Source organism: Maniola hyperantus, unplaced genomic scaffold, assembly GCF_902806685.2.
Source record: "Maniola hyperantus unplaced genomic scaffold, iAphHyp1.2, whole genome shotgun sequence".
NCBI lineage: Eukaryota > Metazoa > Arthropoda > Insecta > Lepidoptera > Nymphalidae > Maniola > Maniola hyperantus.
The window spans coordinates 73,105-92,690 of NW_027188978.1; the positions used below are offsets into that span (position 1 = coordinate 73,105).

General features: G+C 38.5%; 1 protein-coding gene and 2 long non-coding RNA genes across 4 annotated transcripts; 2 read left to right on the forward strand and 1 right to left on the reverse strand.

Annotated features, from left to right (window-relative positions):
- The first annotated feature begins 2,085 nt into the window (after window positions 1-2,085).
- On the forward strand, window positions 2,086-11,800 carry LOC117995955 (ATP-dependent DNA helicase pif1-like). The gene is made up of 3 exons (XM_034983968.2): window positions 2,086-2,288; window positions 9,682-9,897; window positions 10,033-11,800. The coding sequence occupies exons 1-3, from the start codon at window positions 2,086-2,088 to the stop codon at window positions 11,798-11,800; spliced, it is 2,187 nt and encodes a 728-aa protein (XP_034839859.2).
- A 1,786-nt stretch (window positions 11,801-13,586) lies between these two features.
- LOC138404598 (uncharacterized) lies at window positions 13,587-16,941 on the forward strand. The gene is made up of 3 exons (XR_011238487.1): window positions 13,587-14,444; window positions 15,273-15,470; window positions 16,263-16,941. It is a non-coding gene; the product is annotated as an uncharacterized lncRNA (long non-coding RNA).
- On the reverse strand, window positions 16,931-19,367 carry LOC138404597 (uncharacterized). 2 transcript variants are annotated; one of them, XR_011238486.1, is made up of 4 exons: window positions 19,239-19,335; window positions 18,896-19,063; window positions 18,117-18,163; window positions 16,936-17,597 (listed from the first exon to the last, which is right to left on the reverse strand). It is a non-coding gene; the product is annotated as an uncharacterized lncRNA (long non-coding RNA). The 2 variants fall into 2 exon arrangements; XR_011238485.1 differs by having other exon boundaries at window positions 16,931-17,597; window positions 18,896-19,367.
- Between the last annotated feature and the right edge of the window lie 219 nt (window positions 19,368-19,586).

The following is a 19,586-nucleotide window of genomic DNA, read 5'->3' on the forward strand; positions in this document are numbered from 1 at the left end:
TCGAGGTCAGATTTTATTCGTCTATAAAAATAAAATTTAAATAAAATTTGATTTTCATGCCTTTTCGCTCGCTGTGTTCTGTTCGTTGCAAGAGTCAATTTCAGCTTGTTTGACTGTTTGTCTCAACTTTCATTATTTAGTTTTTCATAGGATTTTGGACTTGGAGTTTGGCCAAGACTCAAGGTTTCCATAGGAGTAGGACTAGGTGGTCGTTAGGTAGTTGTTTAAGATTAGGTTACTCAGTTACTGTTAGTCTTAGTTTATTTAGTCACACATAGGTAGTTAGGTACGTCTGTGGTTAGTTAATAGTTTATTTATAGGAGGCGATTTATACGTACGGGAGGCACCGACTTCAAAAGGTACTTAAAAATTAAGAAATTGTATATAATAATGAGTTAAGTATTAATATCGTTTATTGTATAGTAATTAATATAAGTGTTTATTTGTGTGGGTGTTTAGTTTAGTTGATTTTTCTACTGGAATTGTAGAATAAATTTTATTACGGGTTTGAGTAGGAATTAGTATGTAAATTATAGGTAAATATATCCAATTATTTTTTGCTTTTTAGTTTCTGGGCGTTTTTTGAAGGCGGTTTTTTTTTTATTTAAAAATAATTTTATTTTTTGCTTTTTAGTGGTGTAAATAAATATAAAATAGATTGTAGGATAGAAGAGGTGGTACACGATGGGGAGGCCTTCCTTACGTACATCTCGTTTGAGAAAGCGTCGAGCACAGGAGTCTGAAAAGGACAAAGATGAACGCCTAAAGCGCAATAGAGAAAGAAACAAAGTTCAGCGTCTCGGAGAGTCTTCCGAAGACCGTGAAGAACGGCTCTCTCAAATGCGAAATTATGTTCAAAGAAAATTGACACAAGAGACTTTAGAACAACGTGAACATCGATTGTCTCTTACTCATGAGCGGTTGTCTCGCGAAACAGTAGAAGAACGTGACCGCCGCTTATCGCTAATGCATGAGCGACTATCAAATGAGTCTGCTAAGCAGCGCGTACATCGGCTGTCGCTTATTCATGAGCGACTGTCAAACGAGTCAGTTGAGCAGCGCGAACATCGGTTGTCTCTTGTTCATGGGCGACTGTCAAACGAGTCAGCTGAGCAGCGCGAACATCGGTTGTCTCTTGTTCATGGGCGACTGTCAAATGAGTCTGCTAAGCAGCGCGTACATCGATTGTCGCTTATTCATGAGCGACTGTCAAACGAGTCAGTTGAGCAGCGCGAACATCGGTTGTCTCTTGTTCATGGGCGACTGTCAAACGAGTCAGCTGAGCAGCGCGAACATCGGTTGTCTCTTGTTCATGGGCGACTGTCAAATGAGTCTGCTAAGCAGCGCGTACATCGATTGTCGCTTATTCATGAGCGACTGTCAAACGAGTCAGTTGAGCAGCGCGAACATCGGTTGTCTCTTGTTCATGGGCGACTGTCAAACGAGTCAGCTGAGCAGCGCGAACATCGGTTGTCGCTTGTTCATGGGCGACTGTCAAACGAGTCAGCTGAGCAGCGCGAACATCGGTTGTTGCTTGTTCATGGACGACTGTCAAACGAGTCAGCTGAGCAGCGCGAACATCGGTTGTCTCTTGTTCATGGGCGACTGTCAAACGAGTCAGCTGAGCAGCGCGAACATCGGTTGTCTCTTGTTCATGGGCGACTGTCAAACGAGTCAGCTGAGCAGCGCGAACATCGGTTGTCTCTTGTTCATGGGCGACTGTCAAACGAGTCAGCTGAGCAGCGCGAACATCGGTTGTCGTTAGCTAGACGTCAATCCGCTCAAGTACTACTTAATGAAACAGCAGAAGAGAGAGCGATTCGTCTCAGTAATGTGCGTGCCCGCGATAACAGAAGATTGGCGAATGCTGAACAATTTGAATCAGCGATAAATGTGTTTGCTGATGTGGCATGTAACATTTGCAAGAAAATGATATATCCTCAGCAGCGTACAAGATTACCAACTGCCAACCTAGACAATTTACTTCCTGCTGATTTAATCGCATTAGCTAATATCGTTGCTTGTACTCGTTGTTCTACCAATATTAGAAAACGAAAAATTCCTGCTCAGGCATACTGGAACAACATGACCGTTCCAGATATTCCTGAAGAAATAGGCAAATTGACGGAAATTGAAAAGAGGTTTTTATTGAGAATTGTGCCGTTCGTACAAATTATTCGAGTACAAAACCGCTTCAGTCAGGATTGGTGTAGGGGGCAAGTTGTTCTATTCGCCAAGGATATTATTGAACTGGCCGAGCAACTTCCACTTCGACCACAACAAGCTGGGCTAGTTATAGTGACAGAAAACTTAGAAAATTTACAGCGATCAAGAGACTTTCAAATTGATATGGCGAAACTTAATCAAGCATTGCAATGGTTGTTGGTTAATAATGCCCTTTACAGAGATGTTCGTCCGTCATTTGCTACTGTAATAGATCTTTGTGCAATCACACAAATCGTCGAGGTACCTGTGAATATTCAACCAGAATCAATAGTAGAGCCAAGACAATTAAACACCTATACTAACATTGATGAAAATGTAGCTATATTGCAAGGATCGTTTCATCAAGGAAATGAAAGATTTAGCCCAGAATCACGCAATAATCAATGTACAGCCATTGCAACAGTCGCCTGCACCGCTTTTAACCTTCTAAATCCCAATGCGTGGTGTAGAAGTGACATGGATTATATTGTTATATTGGGAGATAAGTATTATCGTGAGTGTATTGTTGCTCGAGCTAACCCAGACGATCGCGAAGTTAATCGTGAGTACTTAGCTGTGACAGAGCTGCTGCCACGAATTATTTTTGAAAGGCGTGCTGTAAATCTTTTCGTTAATTATGAAGCGGCATTTAATGGTCATATGGAAAACGATAATAGTAGCGAAGGTTTCCCTAATTTAAAAAATGCGTTACTGCAATTTTTCGAGGGAAATGCTGACAAAGCCGGAATATTAACTTGCAATGCTGTTACAGTTGCTGTGCATTGCAGAAATGAATCGGAAATGCCTTCATATTGGTTATTCGATTCCCACGCCCGTGGTGCTAAAGGGTGTAAAGCTCCATCAAGGGGTACGGCTTGCTGCATGCGATTCACCAGTGTAGAAAAGTTGTATGCCATATTGAGACGAAATTTATATATTCCTAATAAAAACCATTCTTCTGATTCCATAATGTTAAACGTGTATTCATTGACCCCTATAATGATATCACCAGAAATAGAACAGTTGGAAAATCAGCCAGATGAACAGCCAATTATTGAGGATTCGGCCCGAAGTATCCAAGATAATTTGTCGCTGTCTGATGGTCATCCAACCCAATCCCAAAAAGTTAATTCAATCTTGCCTCGGGATCATTGTGAAACCACTAATACAGAGATCCAATATGTGTATACAACCAACATGCTTCACACTATTGACGAAGGTGTTCCGGATTTAGGTACTGTCATTTCTGTGAATGATCATGATAATATAGAGACTGAAGTTAGGTTGGCAGAAATCACCCGCAAAACCGCTCCTCCTTTAAATTTAGAGCGAGAACGAAGAATGGAGGAATTATCTTGGTATTTTTTGTTTCCTGATGGAAAAAACGGCTTTGGAGAAGAAAGAAATATTTCAATTACAGCTTTGGACTATTTCCAAGCAAGAATAATGGGTTCAGAAAAACGATTCCAGAGAAACGACTACCTTTTCTTTGCTTTGTCTGTTGTAGAGTATTATCGTGCCAAATCCAGCGTATCTGTATCCTGTCGAATGCGACAAGGTTACGGAGAACGAACACCTCAAGGGCTAGTAGAGAACATGCATTTAACTATGAGAAACATTAGAGGTTCTGCTTCCTATTGGAGACGGTGTTGTTCAGAACTGATTGCTATGGTTAGAAGTCTTGGAGCTCCTACTTGGTTTATGACTTTGTCCTGTAACGATTTAAATTGGCCGGACATGATCAAATAAATAAATAAATAAATAAATAAAGCCTTTATTTCCAATCGATAATTCAAAAGTTACATTAATTTTTATAGTTCATTAGGTACAAGCATTTTTATTTGTACAATTCATGACAAAATATGACTATAGTAAGCACAATAGTTAAAGATAAAGCAGGTATTACAATATTAATCAGTCTATAATATTATTCTTATTATTTAATATTTTATTTTAATGTCAATTCAAGTAGTCAATATTTAGTTTTTAATAGTGTTGATTTATTTATAGTACTTATGTCAAAATTTATTATTAAGTATATTCATAATTTCAATGTCTTAGTACCTATTTCTATTTATGTTCTGTTTTAGTGTATTTTTTATTTTTATTTTATCTTTTAAATTATAAATAACGTCTTGTAATGTCATTGCAATTGGAACGCCCATTTTCGGGCATAGGCCTCCTCCATCCTTTTCCATTCGTTTCTGTCCCTCGTTAGTCTGGTCCAGGTATTGCCTGCCGTCTCAGTGATGTCATCGCACCAGCGACGTCGCGGTCGGCCTCTTGGCCGGCGCGCGTCGCGTGGATACCAGTACAGTATTTTCTCAGTCCATCGCCCATCAGTTGCTCTCGCAATATGTCCTGCCCACCGCCATTTAAGGAGACATGCTAGTTTTGCCGCGTCAATAACTTTAGTCTTTTTTCTTATTGATTTATTACTAATTTTGTCCTTTATTTTTAGGCCTAGCATGCTCCTTTCCATGGCTCTCTGGGCAACCTGTATTTTGTGTATTACGTCCTTGGTTACTGGCCATGTCTGGCAACCATACAGGAGAGTTGGTATCACAACGGAGTCTAGAGCTGTTTTCTTTAGTTTTATGTCTAATTGTGATTTGAAGATATTTTTCATAGACCAATATGAGGCCCAAGCTTTTTTAATTCTTCTTTCTATCTCTTCAATATAGTGCCCTATAAATGAGACGGTTTGGCCCAGGTATACATATTCCTCCACATATTTCATCATTTTTCCTCGTATTTGGACTATGTGTTGATTCCCGTTTGACATTATACAGGTTTTTTCAGGATTCATTGTTAGACCACACTCTCTACTATGGAAATCTAGACTTTCAAGCATATGCACGAGTTGTTCATGACATTCAGCTAATATGACTATGTCGTCAGCGAAGCGAAGATGGTTTAAATATTCTCCATTTACATTTATACCTAGGCCAGCCCAATCTAATTTCCTGAAGATGCTTTCTAGTAGAGCAGTGAAAAGATTTGGAGAGATCGGATCTCCCTGCCTTACTCCGCGCTTTATGTCAAATGCTCTACCTCTCTTTTCAAGTTTTATAATGCCTTTACTTTTTGAATATATTTCCTTAAGGACATTTATATATTTTTCAGGTATGTTCTGATCTTTAAGGGCAATCCATAGAGCTTCGTAAAAAATGGAATCAAAAGCTTTTTTATAGTCTACAAATGCTACGTACAGAGTTTTTCCATACTCTACATATTTTTCTATTACTTGTTTTAAAGTGAATATATGATCCAAAGTAGAGTATTTGCTTCGGAAGCCTGCTTGTTCACGTGGTTGTTGAAAATCAAACTCTTTTTTTAATCTGTAAAGTGTGACTTTGGTAAACAACTTGTAGATTGCCTGTAAGAGACTAATGGGCCTATAATTGTTGATATCTTGAGGGTTACCCTTTTTATAAAGTAATGTTATAATGGCAGTTTCCCACTGTTCTGGTATCTTCTCCTTAATCATTATATCGTTGAAGAGTTCTGTCAAGATGGGAGTTATAGGCTCTATCATTGATTTGATCGTATCGTTTGTAATACTATCTTCGCCTGGACTTTTCATTGATTTTAGAGAGCTGATAGCGTGCCGAATTTCACTTTCCATAAAAGTAGGAAGCTCTACCAAATTAGTAACTCTAAATGTAGAGTCTACATTATATGACTCTGGCGCGCTGTATAGCTTTTGATAAAATTCGGTAGCTGTCTTTAAAATGGAATTCCTATTTGTAGAAATGGTGCCCTTTTTGGTTTTTAGTGTTGGTATCCACTCTTTAGTGTTATTTAAACGTTTGTTTCCTCGTTTGACAGATCTCCATTTTTTTAACTCTTCTTCAAATACTTTTATTTTATAATTTTGTTTGTTCTGTTTTAAGCATTTCCTTATTTTCTTATATAAGTGTTTCAAACGTTTCTTTTCCGAATCTGTTTTTGTAGTTTTTTCTTTGAGCTCTGATCTTTCAGATATTAATTTCTTTATGTCTTCTGTCAATATGCATTGGATTTTGTCTGCATTCGACACTTTCGGCAGTTCATTGACACTTTTTTGGATTGTGCAAACCAGATTTGTGTACATTTTTTGAATATCATTGGTGTTTTCAGTTGTTTTAAACAGCTCTACAAAACTGTTTTTCAGATGCTCGCGTTCAATAGGTAGGTATTCGGACTGTTTTTTCTTAAATACCTTTCTTGGTTTCTGAAGCTTTGCATAAATGGAAAATGTCGCTCTGACCATTCTATGATCCGTTGGGTGTGAGGTGCCAATAATCTCTACATTTTGTACTGAAGAAACATCACTCTTTTTAGCGATAAAGAAATCTATTTCATTCAATGTTTGCCCGTCTGGCGAGCGCCACGTCCACTTTTGCTTAGATTTTTTCTTAAAGTGAGAATTCATAATGTAGAGTTGATTTTCAAAACAATAATCAAGAAGTCTTGATCCTCTTTTATTTCTGACCCCATATCCCCAAGAGCCCATTACTGTGATATCTTCAGGTGTTGCCTGACCGATCTTCGCATTGAAGTCACCTATTATAAATGTTTTTGAAAGAGTATTTTCCAGAGCTAATGTTAAGTCATTGTAAAAACACTCTAGTTCCTCTTCAGACGATTTTTCTGTGGGCGAGTAGACTTGTATTATGGTGAGTGAGGTACATTCTATACATATGTCTAATCTAGCGACTCTCTCTGATATGGTATTAAAATTGTTTATATAATTTTTTAAATTTTGTTTAACCATAAATCCGACTCCATTTCTTCCACTTTTCTTCCCTGTGTAGAGTAGAATGTACTCATCGTGCTCTATGATGTGAGTTCCTTCTTTTTTAACTTCTGAAATACCTAGTATGTCCCACTTAATATTTTGTAGAGCATGTTCTAATTCTTCTTGACGTCCTATTCCCACGAGAGATCTTACATTGAGTGTACTAATATATAAGCGTTGGATGTCGGTGAGGGTGGAGGGTGACGGTCTACTGCTCCCTCGGGGACCAACCGGCTTGGGAGAGATACTATTCATTACTGATATAGGTTTTTCATCTTCTGGTAGGAGAGAGGCCTTTCGTTGCCAAATTCGCGGTGTTGATAGAGTATTATTGGAAATCATATAAGACTCTATAGTTGTCCTATTCTTTTTTTGAATGTTAGAGTTGGGCTGACTTGGTGATAGAGTCTCGGGAGGGGTGTTTGGTTTTCTTTTGTTATATCTTGTTCTTGGACTTCCTTGGCTAGTTTTCGATTTGTTTTTTCCGGGTTTTTTGTTGCTTAAAGATACGATTTTATCATATTTTAAAATAACATTTTCTCCCTGTTCCCTTCTAGCTATGAATTCTTCTTGTAGTTCCTTTCTTTTTTGTAGAACCTTAAGTGAAAAGTCTTCTTTTATGTATATAGGTGTATCTTTTAATAAAAATTTATTCCTCAAGATTTGAATTTTTAGGCCCATCGTAGTTAAAGTCAAGACACACAGGTCTAACATTTCCATTATTTTTCCCCAATCTTCTTACCAACTCTATGTCTCTTTTTTCACATGATATATTCATTTTTTTATTTATTATATTAAGTACGTTTTCTTCTAACTCACTATAATATCTTTCTTTCTCCTCAAGCCCAAAAAGTAATATATTCCTTTTTTTCGTTTGTTGTTCTAATATATCTATACGTGCCTGCTGTTTTTCCAGTTTTTCTTCTAATGCTTTGGTTTTCGATTCAATGTTTTCAAATTTTTGGTTTATATTTTCGTTAATTTTCTGTAAATTGTCTTGTATTTTATTCATTTCTTGTTTTTGACATTGCATATCTATTTGTATCTCTTTAAGCATTCTCATCATTTCTTCCATTTTGTATTAATTAATTATATTTTAATTTCCACAATATGCAGTTTAAAATGTCTGTTAAAGTACTTCTATGGCCATCTAACGGTAAGCAGCAAAAGTTATGAGATATGCTGACTGCTCGGTAGGCACGTCAATAATGTAAAGTTACCATCTAGCGGTGAGTAGTAAAGACTTGCAAACATTCGATCCGCTACTTGCCGATAGATGTCGACTTCCGTCTCCCAGATTCTTCAATTTGATTTTAATGATGACTTATTAATTTTTCACTTTTTTTATGAATTAGGTACGATTCAAATAATAAGTCTTTCTTCTTATATATTTTGAAAAAATCTCACTTGTGTTTCTTGTAAATTTAGCATAGTTCATAGTATTCACTATTCGACAATTTATCCACTATTTTTAAGGTTATTTTGCACTGTTTTAGGTTATGTTAATTATTATCATATTAGTCATGTATTTTATGTTTAAAGGTGGCTTATGTCGCATTTCACACGCGTCATATTGATATTATTCATTTTTAAGCACATTATGTCGCAATTCACTATACAAGTTTTTGCAAATTACAGTAAACTGTCACTGACGGTTACGCACTGTTTAAGTGTTTTTTGATATTATCTTCAAGTTTAAATGTTTAGATAACACTTTCCTTCTTGTATTGGCACTAATTCTTCAAAATTAACTCACTTTTAGCACTATTTATTTACATTTTGTAATTTTAAAAACACTTAAAACGCAGACAAGTTGTTTGTACTGGCAGCGCCCTCTCTCTCACAGCGGACATGATCAAAGCGTTACTTATTGCTGACGGTGGTGATTTGTGTAGCGCTGAATCATTATCATTTCCAGAACGTTTGGCATTGGTGCAGAAATATCCCGTCGTAGTAGCACGTCAGTTCAGTGTAAGAGTAAATGCTTTAATGCGTTATTTAAAAAATAATAACAGCTGCTTGGGGGGCCCTGTTCTGGACTATTGGTACCGAATAGAATTCCAGAACAGGGGAAGTCCCCATTTACATATGTTGTTGTGGTGTGACGGGGTTCCAAATTTTTCTACTACAGAAGGCATAGCAGCAATTGATAATATTGTATCATGCTCTTTAAGCCCTGACGATCCATTGCGTTGCAGTTTGGTTGAAAATGTACAAGTACACAAACACACAGCCACCTGTCACAAAGACCGCAATGACAGTAGCTGTCGATTTGGATTTCCTAGAGAACCAGCAGACATCACAACGTGTTTAGGTCCCGATGAAGCTCTGTCCAACAACGGCCGATTTTGTATTTTGAAGAGAACGCCCTCTGAGACCATGGTTAATAATTACAATCCTGAACTCCTTTCACTATGGAAGGGAAACATGGATATACAGCCATGTGGTAACATTACGGCTGTTGCGTATTATGTGGCAAAGTATGCTAGCAAATGTGAGCCACATGATACGGGAGAAGTAGTTCGGGAAGCAATTACGAAAGCAAAGAGAAGCGGTGGTGCCGTATGGAAACAGTTATTTGCTGTGTCAATGGCTATTCTTTCACAGCGGTTGGTCAGCGCTCCCGAATGTGCATACCGACTTTGCCATCTTCCACTTAAAATGAGTAGCCGCAAAGCAGTATTTGTTAACAGCTGTAAACCAGAACAACGATTCCGGCTACTACGTTTTGATGGAGATGACACAGCAATTTACAACAATATTTTCGACCGTTATGTGCTCAGGCCTGATGAGCTAGAGAACATTAGTCTCGCTGAATTTGCCGTCCGCTATGAGACTGTATCTTCTTCAACATGGGCTGATGATGATGGTGACATAGAGATGAGACTTGTTGAAAACCAACCCTTAAGGTATGTTAAATTGAGAGACAATTCACGAATGCGGATCCGCAATAGACCGGCAGTATTGCGGACGCGTTATTATACTCTCAACAGTGACAAAGAGGCTTATTATTATAACCTTCTTGTTTGTCATATTCCGTTCAGAGATGAGAATGAACTTTTATTAGATGGAGAATCTGCAGAAGAATGTTTTTTAAGACGACAGGGCGAGTTGAGACCACTGTTGAACGACGTTAGCTCTGAAGAATTTGCTCATGCAGAGCAAGTTATACAGCAAGCACTCGCTCAAGCAGCCGCATTGAATGCCGTTCATGATATGCATACCGATGGTACCCGAAACGAGCCGCCTATATGTGCTGATGAACATATAGTACATGACCATGACGACTACTGCGATGATCTCGATCAACGCGCAGCAATGACAGATGATACGTTTTTTGGCAATATAGGGGGGTTGAACGTCCAGCAAAACAATTTTTTTCAAAAAATTACACAAGTTATTCAAAACGATTTGAACGGAGATCAGGAAAGATTACTAATATTTATTACTGGTGGAGCAGGAAGCGGCAAGTCTTTTCTTCTGAAATTGCTGGTAGAGCATATCAAGCGATGTTATGCTCCTACTGTTGACTCATTGCTTAAACCAATTTTCGTGGAAGTAGCATCGTTGACTGGAGTTGCCGCTCGACAAATACTCGGTAAAACCCTACACGCGATTTTCTATTTGCCCATTGAAAAAGGAAACGCTAGGGCTTACACTCGAATGACTGGGCACAGATTAGAACAAGAGAGAAGAAAGTGGCGCCACATTCGTTGGTTAATCATCGACGAAATCTCAATGGTCTCTTACGAGAATTTACGCATGATCCATTTGAGGTTACAAGAATTTAAAAATAATGACCTCATATTCGGAGGTTTGAATGTACTGGTCTTTGGTGACATCATGCAGCTGCCACCTGTGAAGGGCAGTTGGTGTTTTATGCAACCGACATGGTGCTTGGCAGAAATAAACTTATGGCACCAATTTTGTTTCTGCGAATTGACCATAAACATGCGCCAACGTAATGATCAGGAGTTTATAGATCTTCTGAATCATTTACGTTTTGGAGAGCTCACAACTGCAGAACTAGAGTTGTTGTGCGAAAGACGAAGGATCCCATTAACGGGGGACTTTGCGGATGGTACTGTGGTTCGCATCTATCCCACCGTTAGACAAGTTGACGAGTACAACAGTAAAATGACCGCTGCTAATGCGGCATTAAAGCGAATGTACAAGATACACGCGATTGACGAATCACGTGAAGCAGCAACCTACGGCAGAAAACCTCCAGATAATGTTATTCCCAGCGACGTTAATAACTGTGGTGGTCTTTTACCGACGATACTTTTAGCTGTCGAATCTCGCGTTATGCTAAGGCGAAATATTGCTGTTTCGGATGGGCTCGTGAATGGGGCTATGGGTGTTGTAAAAGGGTTCACATGGCCAGCATTACGCAGAGATCAGTTGGAAGATGGTGAAATGCCAGACGCTGTTCTCATTAAGTTTGATGACGAGACAACAGGTAGCAGATTAAAAGATGCCAATGGCTTAGTTTCCATTCCGCCAATGTGTGCTACATTCCAAGCAACTAGAGGCTATGGTGACGTTGAGCGTCGAATGTTACCTCTTATTTTATGCTGGGCAGTAACCGTACACAAATTGCAGGGTACGACACTCGATAGAGCAGTCATAGACTTAGGAAAAAAGAACTTTGCGAAGGGGCAAGTATACGTAGCTCTCAGCAGAGTCAAAACTTTAGAAGGAATAGCTCTATCTGATTTGGAACCCTCTAAACTGTTAAATAAACCCCACGATGAACGAGCATTAGCAGAAATGAAACGATTAAGAAATCTCATTTCTAACGAAAGGTAGACCTGTACCTAACTATCTGGGTTCAGTATTGTATGTACCCTAATAATCAGTACCCTTACTATAAATGCGAAAGTGTGTTTGTTTGTTGGTTTGTGGTTTGTTGGTTTGTCCTTCAATCATGTCGCAACGGAGCAACGGACCCACGTGGTTTTTTGCTTGGATATAGTTTAAGACCTGGAGAGTGACATAATCTACTTTTTATCCCGGAAAATCAAAGAGTTCCCACGGGATTTAACTTATATCCACGCGTACGAAGTCGCGGACATCAGCTAGTAATTATATAAAACTAGCAGTTGCCCGCGACCTCGTCCGCGTAAAATTTCTGGTTTCTCGTGAGATTCGACATTTTCCCGCTGCAATATTAAGCTAAAATGCCGATTTAGATACCTCTAACTTCAAAAACATAGGACTTTCATACAACAATCGACCCCCCCCCTTTCACCCCCTTAGGGGTGGAATTTAGTAAGATCCTTTTTTTACCTGATACCTACCCCCTAGAAAGAAACCTACGTTTCAAATTTTAAGTTTAAATAACAGTATTTTAAACTTTTCTATAGAAACCTTTCCCCCCTATTTTACCACCCTTAAGGGGGAATTTCCCAAACTGACTTATACAGATTTGTATTATTTAAACCTGTTAACCTAAATGTCGATTTACACGTCTCGAAAATACCTAAATCACTTCAAGTGTCCTTATAAAATTTAAGTTCCTTTGATTTCCCCAGGATTCCATCATCAGACCTGATGACCATGGGACCACCTGGAAAGTACTTTTTGAAGTCGGTTGTTAAAAACCTACTGTTTACTAAGCAATTACACTGATCGCGAGTAATGTACTCTTATCCGTTGAGGAGTTCCATTATCTGTCTTCGAAGATCTTCATCAGATCTTCACCAAATTTATATGGGACCAACTTTGAAGTATACCCTTTCAAACAAAAAAATAATTTTCAAAATCGGTCCAGGCGTCTTCGAGTAATCGGGGAACATACATAAAAAATTAAAGATTCCGACGAATTGAGAACCTCCTCCTTTTTTTGAAGTCGGTTAAAAACTTCGGCTCGCCACCACCAGAGCGAGCTCTCAACCGAGAAAAAGTTCAAAGGCCTCTTTCAAAGGCTTCTTTTGACAGACAGCGTTTGGAAATGGGTATTGCCATTTCGCAACAACTACTTTTAATAAGAATGCAAATTAATTAAAAATATATACTTAATTACGTTTAAAAATAAGATTTATAATAATAGATAGGATAAAATAATAATATAAGTAATGATTCATGTAACGCTTCGTTACACTGTATGGCGTAGGCGGCCTGCGCGCCCGCCGGCGCCACGGCCGCGCCGTCGCCATCGAGCCGTCGGGCGTCATGATCTGCAGACCTGCCGCACCACAGTACCCTCGTGTGCGGTGTGCGGTGTGCGGTGCGGTGTGGGGCTCACCTGGTCGAGCGCGCGGTGCGACTGTATGGCGTAGGCGGCCTGCGCGCCCGCCGGCGCCACGGCCGCGCCGTCGCCATCGAGCCGTCGGGCGTCATGATCTGCAGACCTGCCGCACCACAGTACCCTCGTGTGCGGTGTGCGGTGTGCGGTGCGGTGTGGGGCTCACCTGGTCGAGCGCGCGGTGCGACTGTATGGCGTAGGCGGCCTGCGCGCCCGCCGGCGCCACGGCCGCGCCGTCGCCATCGAGCCGTCGGGCGTCATGATCTGCAGACCTGCCGCACCACAGTACCCTCGTGTGCGGTGTGCGGTGCGGTGCGGTGTGGGGCTCACCAGCAGGGTTATGCTGTATCTCAGTGGCACACTAATTTCGTGAAAATTTCTAATAATTAAATGTCAAACTCAAATTTTCTATTCGCTAACGTCAGTTTTTAACCAAGATGACGTCATAGACTATGACTCTCGATCATAGCCATTAATGGGATGTAATAGAAACCGGAAACAGCTTTTTCACGTATGTTTTCGTATCGATAGTTTTTAAAACTCTATTCACTAAGCAAAAATGACAGTTTGTAATTGGAAACTTTATTAGGTGGCAACGATCGTTTTAACAACTAGTCGGGACCAGTGTTTTGCGACTCTCCACTATAATCCGTCCGTTTTATAGAGGTAATAATTTTTTTGCAATCTCAACGAATGTAGAGATGTTTTAATTTCGAAGGATTATTACAACATCGACTCAATTCAGCCCGTTTTTTGTTAATAAGTAATTGATAAAAAATATTAGTAAATACCTATTAAAAAAGTAATACTTAGGTACCTATTAGTAGTAAATAGGTAATAAATATGAAAATTCAGTGTTGTGAGTTCAATTATTATTTATATTTTGTGGTTATGTTAATGTTGTAGATAATACCTAGGTATCTAATTAAAATATGGGTCGTGAAGTTTTGATGGGGCAAGACGAGGAGCAGCGCCAGCAAATTACAAAACGCGCTACAGATACACAGGCGCAGGCTGCGCGATATGACACAATGGAGCTGCCAGAGAAGAGTTCATTGTGAACTTTTGTCTGAGCAATTATTGGAAGAACTCAAGCCTTACCTCCAAGCCGTTCGACAGCTGTTCGCAATGAACTAAAAGTAAGTCTCATGTACTAGGTACTTAACTCTAGTCCTAGTCAAAACCATGTCATAGCTTAATAAATAGGTAAGTACTAAGTAGGTATTTATTTAATATACTTACTTATGATCTTTTGTAAGACAATGATTAGCTTTTGCCTCCAATTAAGTACTGTGATATGTACGAATTGACAGTTTAAACGTAGCATGTTCATATTAGCTGTAACATAAAAATGCAACTCCTCAATATATCGAAGTAGGTTGCCTGCACATCGGATTGAAAGAGAGGTGATGCAAAATTATGTGGGTTAAGTAGTTAGGCAATACGATTAAGACAATAGTATGTAAGATTTCTTTATTAGTATTGTTAGTCCATAAGCAAGAGTAGATCATAAGACGGCTCTCAATAAACATCTTCCACCGTTGCCGCATTTAATTATTACCATACGGCCACAACATATCTCAGTACCTATCACATTCATAACAACCAACAAAACAGAAAATTACTTACCTTTACCTACCTACTTAGAATAGGTACTTTTTGTTGTACCTATTCTACTCTGTTTACAACCTCTCACACTGCCAAGAGTCACTGGTCAAAATCTCTAATAGAAATAAGCGCTTCCCTGTCCACTTTTACTGTCTTTTTCTCTTTATTGTTACAACTTTCTGGGGTACAAAATCCATACTTCCATACTAATATTGATGAAATTTGGTACCTACAGAGTTAGCTTGCACATCCCGGGGAAGAACATAGGCTACTCTTTATCTCGGAACATCAAAGAGTTCCCACGGGATTAGTTAAAAACCTAAATCCACCATCTAGTAACAAAATTCTGCAATTTAGTATATTGAGGAGTTAGGAAAATATTGAAATTAATAATTTAACATGAAAATTTACTAATATTTGTTGTAGATCCTGGCAGCTCTGCATGTTTATGCAACGGGAACATACCAGCGCCCAATGGGGGCATCTATTTTAAATAAAATGTCCCAACCCACCTTTAGCCGAAGTCTGAGGTAACCGATGCACTCAAACCTCAATGCTTGGGAAGTACTCACTAAGTACTTAGTTTCCTGCATCCCAAAGGGAAAGGAAAATAGTTATGCAAAAGTAAGTTAATAACATGAAACTAATTAGCATATTATCTTCTATATATAAAAAGAAAAGCTGTCTGACTAACTGCTTAGCTGTATCATCGCACAGCTAAAGCTACTGGAAGCTACAGCTAAGAATGGAGCTTTATTAATGTCATTCTGCTATCGGTCTGTCTGTCAGTTTGTTTGTACGTATGTCACAGGTGTCCTTAGCTCGTGGCACATTATTCTATTACATCATCATGATCATCCCATCGCCGGCTCACTACAGAGCACGGGTCTCTTCTCAGAGTGAAAAGGGTTAGCCCATAGTCTACCACGCTGGCCATGTGCGGATATGGAGAACTCTCAGGCCTGCAGGTTTCCTCACGATGTTTTTCTTCACCGTTAAAGCAAGTGATATTTAATTGCTTAAAAAGCACATAACTCTGAAAGGTTAAGGTGTGTGCCCAGAATCGAATCCCCGACCTCCTGAGTAGGAGGCAGACGTCTTAACCACTAAGCTATCACATACTTCCAGTATGTACCTACTATAGCAGCTACTAGCTGACCCACCCCGGCTTCGCGCGAGTAGAATTTTAAAAATCAGCGAGGGGTGGAGTTTCCAAAAATCTGTGTACCTACATCATAAAAGGAACCTAACCCAGTGGTTTAGTGTGTCCTAGGACTTAGTCTTTTTATATGTATAAGTTTATCATTATTGATAAAAATATCCATTATTCTATGGCACACCCTATGTACAGAAATTGTCATTATATAAATTAGCATGGAAGCTTTTTTCAGGTATATAATATATTGATTATTTCAGGGATGAAGATCAGAGTAACCAACATAGTTCAGCAAATGGTGAAGCAAAAGTGGTAATGCCACTCTCTGTGAGACACTCTCAGTGTCTCTATGTGATCAAATTGGAATCAACGAGATCTGTTAAAGAAGCAGAGTAACCAACATAGTAGACTCTGCCATAGAAGGCCTAGTAGAAATTAATAATTCTTAACTGTATTTGATGTCTACTATCTTTGCTGTTTAAATTCAGTATATAATATACCGAAATTTCACATTCCTAACTTTTGTTTGGTTTTTGAGAAAGACGCTGCCACTGCTAAAAAATTAATCCATAATATTATAAATGCGAATGTGTCTCTCTGTCTGCTAGCTTTTCACGGCCCATCTGCTCAATCGATTTTAACGTAATTTGGTACAGAGATAGCTTACATCCCTGGGAAGGACATAGGCTACTTTATACCCTGGAAAATCAGAGTTCCCACAGGATTTTTATAATATATTTGTAGTCTACTCAGTGAGTTCTAGACAATGATACCACACATGCTAGGGTATGGAAAAATTCCATGCCGCTTTTTCATATGTGTAAACCCCTGGTAAATAATTTAATTGAATTTCAAATTCAATATTCGATTGAGTTAATGTTCAACACCAAATACCAAATTTTCAGGTTTGTAATATGCGGACGGACAAACGGACGTACAGACAGCAGAATGACATCAATAGAGCTCCGTTTTTATCTTTTGAGTACTGAACCCTAAAAATAAATTTTTATTGTACAAAAACAAATTTGACATTTCTTGAATACAACCCTATTATTAAGGAGTGTTTTTTTATTCAAAAAGCAAGAAATAAACAATTAAATTTTATTGTTAAAAAAAAATATAGTAACAATCATAACAATAATTAATATTCTAACTTTGATAATTTACAGTTATAAATTTTGACATAGGTAACAGTATTTAATAAGTCATAAGTATGTAATAGGATAATGTAATATATAACCTTATGGTATAATAAAAGGCACCACCCGTACCAGTCAAACAAGGAGTAAATTGTGACCTTAAGCCCCAGGTTCGATTCTTAAGCAAATGCGGATTGCTTTAACTGAAATCCCAGGTTTGATTTCTAAACAAATGCCGATTGAATTCCAAATCTAAAGTCTACATGCATTGTCTTTGATTTGGGATAGGTACCCCATCAGCCACTCGTTCAGCTTCAGTATGCTGCTCTAGACTAGAGCTGCAGTTTGCTTGCAGTTAGCAATTCTATTGAGAGCCGCCGCATGCCGCTCCTCGATGGCTAGCCGCCATGTCTCCAACTGGTATGCTCAGTTGGGCATGGTTCACATCCTGCTGAACTGAAATGAAAATGGTGAACTTTACGTAACATGAGATTTTGCAATCGCAAAAGTAAAAAAAATGATAATGTAAGTATAATATGACAACTAGATGAAGCCTGCTACTTTGTCCACTTGGACTTTTAAAATCCTGTTGGAACTCCCTATTTTCCGAGGCCAAAAGTAGCCACAAACTACCTCTGTACAAAATTTCGTTAAAATCAGTTAAACGGGTGGGCAGTGAACAGCTAGCAGACAGACTGACAGGCGTTTTCATGTTTATATTAAGTAAGGATTTAATAAAGTAAAAAAAATTTACAATAATCTTAATATTATAAACTTATTAAAAGTAAAAGTTGTATTTTTACACTAACTAAAGGAAACTAAACCTGTATGCCATGTCTCCATAATGTTCTTTGTGGTGTGTGAATTCTACCAATCAACACTTGGCCAAGGTCATCTCACACTGTGAATCTTACTCAGAAGTAATGAAGGTGCTATCTATATGAAGGGATGTATGATGATAAATTAAATACTTACTTTGTCTTTGAAACTTCTTGTTGTTGGTCTCAAGCATTAAGTACATCCTGAAATTAATAAAACTAGTTAGTTTTTATAATTAACTAGCTTGTGCCTGCGACTTCGTCCGCGTGGACTACACAAATTATAAACCCCTAGTTCACCCCCGTAGGGATTGAATTTTCCAACATCTTAGCGGATGTCTACATCACACTAGCCATCTGCATGCCAAATTTCAGCCCAATCCGTCCAGTAGTTTAAGCTGAGCATTGATAGATCAGTCAGTCAGCTTTTTTTTTCATATATTTATACTAGCTTATGCTCGCGACTTCGTCCGCGTGGACTACAAAATTTCAAAACCCTATTTCACCCCTTAGGAGTTGAATTTTCAAAAATCCTTTCTTAGCGGATGCCTACGTCATAATAGCTATCTGCATGCCAAATTTCAGCCCGATCCGTCCAGTAGTTTGAGCTGTGCGTTGATAGATCAGTCAGTCAGTCAGTCAGTCAGTCACCTTTTCCTTTTATATATTTATATATTAAAGATTAATTAAGTAGCATATGCTTATCTGCATGTGTGCATCAAAATCACACACCACCCGTACATTGATATTGATATTCAAAAAATTTATATTTCACAATAGACAGGTTACTTGTGGTTAATTTTTGGATCTTATGTTATAGGTAAGGTGACATAACATAAACTGCAGCATGCGATGTATGACATTCAGTATTATAATGTACCTACCTATGAAATGACTAGCATGTTTTTTAAATACTAATAGGTAAAAATAACTCACTCTTTGCCAATGTTCAGCAGTTTTGGTCTTTGGACACACCTCCAACAGCGATTAGCTGGAGGGCAACGGTTGGCCCTCAAGCGCGTATGGACAAGTCGCGTTGGGTCTGCGAACTCTACTAAGAGTTCGAACTGTCGGACCGACACCCTTCTAGTTGTATGTAGCCATCTATAAAGGCAAGAAGTCAGTTAAAAAGGGCAATTCATGACTCACATTCAAGTTCTATGCTGAAGAACTAATATTAACTAGGTATTATGCTACTGTACACAACAAAATCACTCACGAATACCGGTATTCTACAGTATAGTCATAGTTATTCTACATTAATATGTTTTTCACTTACTTTTCAAAACAAAACCGTAGATCAAATTAAGAAAACATCAGCTAAAAATTAAAATAAGTCTGTTTATCAAAACAAACATTAGGTCGTAACTCGTAATGTCAATGTCAAATGTCCATAGATAATAATGAAAAACTAGTGTAAGTCGTATAAATTAAAAGTCTTACATTTCTACTACGCTACCTGTCAGGCAGAGATATTTAATTTAGCCATATAAAGTCGATAAAATATGCTAGTATGTTAATGTTGGCCAACTGCCAAGTGTTAGGTACTCGTAACTAGTTATCCACGCATGCGATACGGAATACAAAATCACGTGACCTAAATTTCATGGATTTCCAACTGGACTCA

What these genes read in the sequence shown, in the direction of transcription:
- LOC117995955 (XM_034983968.2), top strand. Translation starts at nt 2,086, where the DNA reads ATGACCGTTCCAGATATTCCTGAAGAAATAGGCAAATTGACGGAAATT. An exon ending in CTTCGACCACAACAAGCTGG is followed by an intron (nt 2,289 to 9,681) that starts GCTAGTTATAGT and finishes ATTTGTTAACAG; the next exon opens with CTGTAAACCAGAACAACGAT. An exon ending in GTTGAAAACCAACCCTTAAG is followed by an intron (nt 9,898 to 10,032) that starts GTATGTTAAATT and finishes TATTCCGTTCAG; the next exon opens with AGATGAGAATGAACTTTTAT.